General features: G+C 40.0%; 1 protein-coding gene across 1 annotated transcript; it reads left to right on the top strand.

Annotated features, from left to right (window-relative positions):
• The first annotated feature begins 515 nt into the window (after positions 1-515).
• Positions 516-5950, top strand: CLRN2 (clarin 2). The gene is made up of 3 exons (XM_009866858.1): positions 516-768; positions 5075-5254; positions 5685-5950. Exons 1-3 carry the CDS (start codon positions 516-518, stop codon positions 5948-5950), a joined length of 699 nt encoding a protein of 232 aa, XP_009865160.1.
• The last annotated feature ends 4660 nt before the right edge of the window (positions 5951-10610 follow it).

Here is a 10610-nt window from a genome sequence, read left to right as displayed (position 1 = left end):
CATTTGGAGGCAGGGTGGGAGAAGCGCCGAGAGCAGGCAGCTCCGCAGGGCCGAGAAGCCAGCAGAAGCCAAATTACGTGGTTTTAATGCTCTGTCGCTTGCACGCAGCTATTTATGCAGGTTTTTAATAATCTAAGAAACTGGATTCTGCTCCTAATTTTCCTCCCGTGAGGTTGCAGTAAAGAATTTGATGTCATCTGAGCAGGACAATTCAACCTCTGATGGAACATTAGCCAGGCAGTAGATATAGGATTACCTTCTGCAGAAACAAGCATCATCGCACTACAGGATAACGAAGCTGTTACTTGCAACCATTTCAGGATGTTGTCACAGCAAAGTATATTTTATGACTTGATTTTTAGCTGTACAGATTAATTTCTGGAGCTTCGATATACAATTAGGTGTATTTTGAAAAGCCTGCTTTTCATTTGTGGATTTCAGAGCATGAGAAAAAATGGGAAACATGCCTGACTGCTGCAGAGAGGCCATAGAGATGATTCCTTGAAACCACTAGGATGCCCGGCTGTTTTAAAAAGACCTTATTTTCCTTGGCTTCTCTAATAAGTTTTGCGTCTTTTATCTTGATTGTCGTTGCAATGGGGACCCCAAAGTGGATGACTGGAAAGATCCTTTGCAAAACAGGAGCTGAGCTGGTCAATGCCACAGATCCAGAGCTGGTCAAATTCATTGGAGAAATTTACTATGGGCTCTTTCGGGGCGGCAAAATACGCCAGTGTGGGTTGGGCGGGCGGCGTTCCAAATTCACAGGTAAGTACAATTTTAGTTGAATCTTTAGTCTAATGTCTAGTTGAACTTTAAAAGCTCTCTATTTTTTTTGTTTACAGAACTTAGAGAATGCAAATGATTATTATTTATAGTTGTGGTTGACTTGTGGTCTTTATGGCTTGGGATCTGAGTGTGAATATCATTTCAGGCTAGCTTTTTATTCCAGTTATATTCTGTAATTACAGAATGGTTTGGGTTGGAAGGGACCTTAAAGATCATCTACTTCCAACGCCCCTGCTATGGGCAGGGCCACCTCCCACTAGACCAGGTTGCTCAAAGCCTCGTCCCACCTGCCCTGGACGGAGCATCCACAGCTTCTCTGGGCAACCTGTTCCAGTGTCTCACCACAGAAAATAATTTCTTCCTAGTATCTAATCTAAATCTACCCTCTTTCAGTTTGAAACTGTTACCCCTTGTCTTATCACTACAGTCCCTGATAGAGTTCCTTCTCTTTCCTACAGGCCCCCTTTAAGTACTGGAAGGCCGCTGTAAGGTCTCCCTGGAGCCTTCTCTTCTCGAGGCTGAACAACCCCAACTCTCTCAGCCTGTCCTCACAGGGGAGGTGCTCCAACCCACTGATCGTCTTCGTGGCCCTCCTCTGGACCTGCTCTAACAGGTCCATGTCTTCCTTACGCTGAGGGCCCCAGAGCTGAGCAGGTGGGGTCTCATCAGATGGAGAGAATCACCTCCCTTGCGCTGCTGGCCACTCTTCTTTTGACGCAGCCCAGGATGTGATTGGGCTTCTGCACTGTGAGCACATATTACCGGCTCTTACTCAGTTTTTCATACACCAGTACTCCCAAGTCCTTCTCTGCAGGGGTCCTGGAATCAAGATGGGGAAAAAAAACCATCCCTAGAACTAGACTGAGGGTTTCCTTTTAGTGTTGTGAAGAGTAAAATAATTTGGAGATCACCCTGTAAATCATACTTTCCCCTTGACTTTTTCCTATGCCAAGTGTTGCTCGCTGTGCCTCTGTCCTTGCCTTCTCTGTTAAACTTTTTTTTTTTTTTTGCTTAAGAAGTTGAGATTTATTGCCACATTTCTGTATTTCTCTAGCTGTCCTGATGCAGATGTCTGCCATAGCAGATACTCCTAACTTTATTACCATTTTAAAGAAATGTTTACTTTCTTTTCTGGTAACTTTGGAGAGAAAAAAAAATTGCTGAACTCCTAAAAAACCCTTATAAATGTATTCCTTTTAACTTAAAAGATTTTCTTGAGGTCTTAAAAGCATTCAGATGTTGATCTATACTTTGGAGGATTTCCAGTTTTCACACATCCTGTGCTGTAGTGAAAATAGTACTTCACATCGGAGATTTTTAGTACAGTGTGCAGATCCACTGCAACATCAATGAGTATGAGTTGAAGCTGCCACAGTCTCACCCTCTCCCTGGCCCACAGCAATGCTCTCCTGCTGTCCCTAACCCTGGACACCTGCTCCATCCTTTACAATGGCTCTGGTAGTTGTTGTGGTGAGGTAGTTCAGGAAGTTAGGCTGACCAAAAAATGAACCTAAAAAACTTTTAAAAATTAGTTTCCCGTGGCTGACTACACAACTGCAGAAGCACCACTATAAAAACTCGAAGGCAGGACTGTGGGACTCAAGAGGAAACTGAGAGGAGAACCAGAGAAACCTCAGCTTGGATCACCATGACCAGTTGTTAAGTTGTGATGAATTTGGATTAGATGCTTTTGCGATAAGCAAGTCTTGCCCAAGCTCTGACTATAGCTGCAACTTTGTGACATGGACCTGGCAGCCGTGCTCAAATGCTTTGTCTAGTGAGTTTGAATGGCTGGCAGACAGGCCATCAGGTCAAAGCTCTTCCAGCTCTGCTCCTCTTCATGGCATTCAGAAACACAGTCCCACTTCTTTTATCCTATTTTGTCAGAAAGAATGAGCAAAAAAGTAGCTGTTCTCCTTTAAATCTTTCTACAACTTTCTGGACTTTTTAATAAACTTTCTGATTAATTACAATGTAACCCAAGAAGGCAGCCTAGTGTTCTGCCATCACTCCAGACTGCATCAGTATGTATTTGGAGGGCATGATCCTATACTCCTTAGACAAACAAGGCTCTCACTGAAGCTAGTAAGGATTCTTCCTGTTAGAACTATAAAACTGGGTTGTTAAGTGCAGTGGGCACAACCATACATTCAAGTAAACAAATGTCCCAGAGATTTTCCCTTTTAAATATTTTAATAGTTCTGTCAGGTTTGATACGTTCACAATACTGGTGTCAAAATGATACCACAATAGTATTCAAAGCTGTTAAATACTTTTTTGCACAAGACTCAGCAGGACTCCTGGGGGTTCTGAGTCTGAGTTGACTTTTTTTTTGCTTTGAATGCCCCCCTTTATCTCTGAACTTACTGGGGAGCAAGATGTGTGAGAGTTTTCTTGGGGAATGTGTTGGCATAAATGGACCATACCGGCAGCACAGAGCAAGACAGAAAGTTAGCAGCTCATACGCTGCCGTACGGCAGTAGCTCTGACACTTTGGAATTCCAAATTGCAATAATATATGGTTATTAGTACATCACCTTTTACTGTGTTAACATTCACTACAGTGGGCTTCCGGCTGGCACACTCTCTCTTCTAACAGCGACAGTGACAGCATGATACAATTACTGTCATTGGTGTCCAGTGCTATTTTAGACTCCTAAAGGTATATTATCTGGCCTCCAGCAGCTGCTTTTGAAGGTGTCCCATACATAGTGGGGCATGCATATCAGACTCACATGGTTGTTATGGTACTCCTAAGGCATCTAAATTGGTGTAAGATGCTTCTGTTCCAACAACCAAATCAAGCTCTGGAAACGAGCTGGGGAAGCCAAGGATTCTGTCTGTGCAGAGCAAGCACAGCTGGAATGTGCCAGGAGCCTTCATGGGCAATATCCTTCCAGAGAATTATTTCTGTGTACTAAGCCAAGCTCACTAGTAATGCCTTTGGCACTTGGCTGAGAGTCTCAGAAAACAGACAAGAGAATCCTTACAACGACCCTAAAAACTCTAGTGGTTTGTAAGAAGTCTAAATTTCATATGCCTTGTTACACTTCCAGTTATTTTCCAGTAAGAAAGCAAGCTAGTTCCTGGCTTCCCATTTCTCATAAATACTTCTGATTTTCATTTAATGCCCTCCTTTCTTCTTGTTTTTTGGAGTCACTTCTGTAGCTCCTGTGTACACCAGGCCCAACTACAACACCAGAATGAGCTACTGAAAAGGCAGAACTGCTGAATCACGAATTTTTATATGGAATTTGTACAGTACGTAGTTTTCTACATAGTCTACTAGAATTCTGTCATGTCATGATGACCAAACTGCATGCCTGATATTTACTGTGACATCTACATAGTTTTTATGTGGCTTGTTTGGAATTTTTTTCAGTTATGCAGCATAGCAAGCAATCTATTTATTTGCTTATAACACAATATACCTTCCTTTTTAGTAACTTTTTAGTAGTTAGGCAGTTAGTTCTTCAAAACATGTAGGAGTGTGCAGTACTATGCTACCTGAAGGGCGCTTCTTGATCAGCTTGTATTGTAGGGTTCTTCTCAAAGAGCTTCTCTCTTTCCTGTCAGTCAGCATGTCACAATTCCCTATTCATATTTCTTCTGATTCTGTTACTAAAGGCCTGCAGAATAAACTGAATACTCAGGTGCTCCATGCCTCCCAGCGGCTGGCTAATCTGGCCCTCCAACAAAGTTAACTCTGTGAAGACAAAAAACAACAAAGCCACCATTTTTTAGAGATAGGCGCGTGACAGACTGCTGAGGAAGAGCTCATGGGAACTGCACAACACGCGAGCCCTTCACCTGAAGCCCACCTGACTCCAGTACTTTACAAGCTTCCTACAGATGGAACTAAAGCACCGCCAGATACCCAGGGGCCATGAACACCAGATGAGAAACCATGAAGGGAATCTGAAAGTGAAAACCTGTGGGACTAGGAAGTACAAAATCAGAGTAGATCTCACTGGAGCCAGTATTAAAGAGAGGAAGAGAGAAAGAAGAATAGCATGAGAACTAGATAAGTAAAACAGGACTTAAGCCTGCATCCTTATTCACAGACCCCATGTAAATGATTATTCCTGCATTAGAATATCCCTGGTTTGTCTGATGTAGGGACAAATAAAGCATCATGAATTAAGATGTAACTACTTGAACTGATCACCTTTGTAAAAAATAGTCTTGTTAAAGTATAATTTAGGTCTGTGGCACTGGCATAGTGTGATGTTTACTGTTGTCAAGGAAAAGTATACGCTGAACAGATGATTTTTTTTCTTGACAGTTTTCCCACACATGGTGAAAAAGCTGAATACAGGCCTGCACGTGATGATTGTAATGTTCCTCTGTGTGGCCATTTTCTTTTCTCTGGTCAGTTTTGGATTCTGCATTCTTAACGCAATAAAAGTTCCTTACCGGGCTATTAAAGGTCCAGCAGGAGTATGCCTTTGGAACTTCCTTGCAGGTAAAATCATTTGCCAGTATTTTTCACCAGTCACATTCATACAAACTGTTAAAAGTCTTTCTCTTGCCTTACTAAATATCTCCTTGACTGAAATAGTATTGAATAAAGTGAAGTTATCAGAGAATTCTCATCTATCAAAACAGGACTGCCAGGTGGCATATCAGCTTATTGTGTCCAGTCAACCTTTTACAGGGGTTATGAACAGTCTTTCGGCCCTGTATCTGTGATAAAAGGACTTTATTACAAACACTGGTATGGATTTTGGCCATACAATGAAGAGTAAACACTGTGAAGGTGTTTAAGCCATGCCTAAGTCTCTTCTCTGCTCTGTATAGTACTCGCTGTTGTATTCAATAAGCCACCTAAAGCACAGCCAAGACATCTGCCTTGTTTTGACAACAACTGTGAATACTTCTTTATTTTGTTGCAGGTGGATTTATAGCACTTGCAGTCACCAGCTTTATGGCTGCTGTGAAACTTCATCACCTCACAGAAAGAATTGCCAATTTTCGGGAAAACGTCTTTCAATTTGTTATCTTAGAAGAGCAGTTTGAAGACTGTTTCTGGCTTTGTGTGGCAAGTGGCACAGCACATGCAGTAAATTTGCTGCTAGTAGCTATTAGTGGGATTAATTTCCCTAAAATCAAGACTAAAACAGAAGAAGCAAATGTTACAGCAGAAGATATAATGTACTAATAAATCTACACAAAACTGCTTTTGTCAAGTGAACTGTCATGACAGAAAAGGCTTCTTGGCTCTTCGTTTTTTAATTTGGATGGATGTTTTTGGTATAAACACAAGTAAAGATGCCAGTCTACAATACCAGCAATTATCATGTGTGGGAAAGTGCAAAAACCAAATGCTATCAATACCATTATTCTCAAAACTGACCGACTGCGGTGAATATATGCTGTTCACAGTTTTTGGAAAATTCGCATTTTGAGATATTTTAGAAAATTGAGGTGAAATGCATTTTCATCAAAACCAAGTGTCTTCTTTGTTTAGAAAGAAAATATGTGTACCACAGATCTTTGATATTATAAGCTTAGTTCAGACCAGAAAGAATGGACATTTGCCAACTACCTTCACAGAATTATCTGCAAAATGTCGAGAGGTATGTTTGATGATGTATACTGCATTAAGAAAGAAAATACCATCTCTGAGGCTAAAGTTAAGTGGAAGCATAGGCTACGTATGTGTGAAATGTTTTTAAAATAGACGTTATCAAACTCTCACAAAGAACTGAGACGAGAAAAATAAAGTTTATGGTATACTAGTAGACTGTGAGAAAAAAAATCTTAGCTGCAAGACGAAGGTTTTACTGCAGCTTCTGCAAGTAAAGTAAACAAAATCTAAGGAACAGTGGGTTTAGCTAACATGGTAAATAATCATCTGATAGATTAGTTGTCTTCAGAAGCCTGGAATTCTTACGTCTATCTGAAACTGAGTAAAACTTCTGTAAAATGAAACAGTACTGAAGTGAATAAAAATGGTTAAATGGCTGGAAAAGTTACTTGATTACATAAATTATGGAAGTACCTTAATTTTGGCAGGCATTCAACCAGTTCTTGGGTCATGAGTAATGAGTATTTCACATGAAAGAATATGCCATTAAGCATATCATTTTTAGATTTTGACTACTAGACTGAACACATACTCAACTTTTAAGAGTAGACACTACACATAACTGAAGAATGACTTTGAAGGAATAAACAAAGTTACCATCTAAACTGAAGAAATCACTTTGCAGTCAGTTACTCTTCATCGGGCCACTGGATTGTGTAACTTGGGAAAAGCTCTTTGGAAAAAATGGTAGTGTTTTTCTAAAAAGAATTCAAAGAGTTTTAAGAACATGGCACGATATACAAATAAATCCTTAGTTTTTATTTGGAAAGAGCTCTTTACAAAAGCAGAACTGTAAGGGTCAAGCATTTTCAGAAGGACCTAAAAGCATACTTTGTGTACTCAAATTACTGGTTTTATCGCTGAAATGTGCAGAACATTCAGCAAAGAAAGTTGCCAGAATTAGCTGATATTCAACGTTTGCTGATTAGGCCACTTATTTACATATTTAAGTAAGGAATTGTAACTCAGCTTAAGCCTGTGAGTTTAATACCTTTGGCCCAAATACTTATTTTCCATGCTCTCTTTACTTTGTTTTCATCTAAAGATGAATGAAAACAGATGGTTTATGGTGTAATTTCTACTTTCATTTAGTATTCTTATCAGTTTTGCTGTTGCAAAATTCTGTCTGAAGGACTCAATTGACACAGCAGATTCATGTTCACAGAACACTTCAGCAGTGTGTGTGCAAGCCCTGTGTGAGGTAAGAAATGAAAAGGTTTTATGTCCTTTCAGCACATACACAGCAAGACCAGCAGGCAGTTGGCAGGCAGCGGCCTAGTTTCAGAGGAAACGTTACTAGCAAAACTCAACCTACAAATGTAATGAGTAGTGTTTGTTGCTGTAGCCTGTACCATATCTGGTTCTGGCCCTACAAATTTAGCAGGATTATGAGTGAAGCAGAAATGTGTAAAGATACTTCTCCAATAGGCCCTAATAATCCGTCTTCTTCAAGACGTGTTAGATCTTTTGTTTTGGAAGCACTAAATTTCATTTTTTTTAAGTCCCATAAAAAATCAAGAGACAGCTGGTGAGTTTTGATGAGTCTAGAGTACTGCTAAAATTGTAGCATAAAGGAGACTCATTAAAGCAGAAAAAGCAATTCCTAATTCATACCACCCACTTACTTCACTGTTCTTCCAATTTTACTGGTGCTTTCACCCCATCTTTCCCCTGGGCCACAACTCCAGGAAAATGGTGCAATGCTCAGTGCGTGAACAGGCAGCAAAACAACGCAGTTTATGAAGGTACCTTAGGTGGCAACAGCCCAGTACTGTTGAGAAAACCATCCACAAAGGCCTCTGTGTTACCACCCCCTTCACCTCCCAGAAAATTTTGAGTGGCTTTGAAATAGAAGACCTTAAACTGCTGCATAATTACACAAGTAGAAAATATTTGTAATTTTGTATTGTTCTATGAACATGTAATTTAGAAATAGCTGCTGTACAGAAGGAATTACATTGTAACACATAACTTAGCCTTTACTAATGTAATTCTCTTTAGGAAGTGAAAAGGAATCTGTTTTAAATCCTCCATAGAGAGCAATTGCTTTGGAAATGCTTTTCAGTAGTGTTAATATACATATACTACAACACATTTTTCATATGGCTAATGAGCAGCTTAATGCCACACAAACTTTCCCCAAAAGGTAGTTATTGAGTAAGAGCCATGGGACTAAAATTAAAGATTTGTTGGACTGGATTCCTAGACAGGTCACAGTAGCTCCAAAGAACCATTAGAGTACACTGTACAAATAAAGTTAAAGAGAGATAGCTGGGCTGATCAGCTTTTTAATTTCTCATTTTGAATCTATTCGACAATCAATCATACTCTGCAGAAACAGTCCAAAAGATTTCTCACAGCAGATTTATGAAGTGTTAATGTGATATTACAGCTGCATGAGTTGAATGACGAAATCAACATTGCACCAAGCAACAACTGTTTTGTGACTTGTGAGGAAATAGTATTTTCAATTCACTTTAGAGTGAACAGAACTGTTACATGCATGGATTAAACTGAACGAAACAGATATAAGGCTAAACTAACCTTTCAGCTGCACAGGTTGTCTCAGTTTAAGCACTGCTAAGCCACACCAATGGGACAATGCATAGAATATTGGCCTTGGGAAATTGTACCTGAGAGAAAAAAGGCTAAATGCAATCAAACATAGTTACGATGTACAATTACAAAGCAAAGCTTAAGGTTAATGATGGGTAAGTCCATAACTTACACCTTTTCAGCTTACCCTTGTACATCATAAAATACTTTAAAAAAAACTTGGTGTAAGTGTGATCTACTTTGCTTACAAATTTTCATGTTAGTTTGACTTCACATAGTGTATCTAATGCTATGCACGCTCAGCATGTAAAAATGAAGACTTCTTCGGGGGTATGTTTTACTGTGGGATATTTGAAATCCCATGAGAACATTTATAAGCAGTATCTGCCTCTCCAAAATAAATGAAGCTTAAAACTAATCACCACTTTGATTCTTTAAATAATGTTATGATTTAATGTTAAAAAACTAATTTTACAATATAAATCAAAATGAACATGATTTCCCATAGTCATATCTCTGAGCGCTGCTGCCCTTAGTAAGAAATGTTATTGCTCTCTGTAGCACTTAATGGAAAAAGCAGTTAGGTGTGAACTATAATAACTGTTAAGAGAATAGGCCCAGCTATACTTCATCATGCAAGTTCATTTACAGATGTAAGAAAAATCAAATTGTTATACATAGTGTCAGATTCTCACATGTAAAAATCAATTACTTATAATATAGAGCTGTGAGGATGATTAAGGGACTTGAACATCTCTCCTATGAAGAAAAACAGAGAGCACCGGGGCTGTTTAGCCCCAGAGTTGGCTGAGAGGGGACCTTACTAGCATACACAAATATCTGAGGGGTGGGTGTCGAGGGGAAGGAGACAATCTCTTCTCAGTGGTGCCCGGCAATAGAACAAGAAATAGCGGGTTTAATTTAGAACATAGGAAGTTCCACTTGAACATGAGGAGAAACTTTTTCACTGTAATGGTGATGGAGCCCTGGCACAGGCTGCCCAGAGAGGTTGTGGAGTCTCCTTCTCTGGAGACTTTCAAAACCCAGCTAGACACGTTCCTATGTGGCTGCCCTAGGGGATCCTGCTCTGGCAGGATCTTTCGAGGTCGCTTCCAACCACCAACATTCTATGATTCTATGATAAACTATGTTTCACATTTCAGAAAATAAAAGAAAATCTGGATCACTTGACATTAAAATCCTGTGCATGTTCAGTGCTGCTGAAACTCTGGCTCTTCACAGGGAGGACACAGCGAACACTAGCAAGCTCCAAACAGTCCATTTCCAGACAGTGCTTTCGCTAGAGAAGCATAAACTGGCTTCTGACATTACACTGACAAGCCAGAATGCTGGTGTGAGTTTTCCGAGTAAAATATAACCAGTCATTCTCATTAGTCTTTTATTTTCACTTGCCACATTTTCCATTTTTCTAAAATTTCACTCTGGCATTGTCACTGCTTTCTCCTAGAGCCTCATGAACTCTCCCTGGGCGGACGGCAGTGTACCATGCAATTACGTGGGAAATAATGTGCGTCTGCCTTCTTTGCATTTGCAAACCACTTACATTTTAATCGATACGTAACTCAAATACACTGTACGCACACCAGGGCTGTGCTTTTGCTGTGTGTGGTTAAGCCCTCGCGGGACGAGGACTCACCCGGAGCACACCACGAGA

The sequence above is a fragment of the Apaloderma vittatum genome, unplaced genomic scaffold (genome assembly GCF_000703405.1).
Source record: "Apaloderma vittatum isolate BGI_N311 unplaced genomic scaffold, ASM70340v1 scaffold34703, whole genome shotgun sequence".
NCBI classification, from domain to species: Eukaryota; Metazoa; Chordata; class Aves; order Trogoniformes; family Trogonidae; genus Apaloderma; species Apaloderma vittatum.
This window is presented reverse-complemented; position numbering and strand designations above follow the sequence as displayed.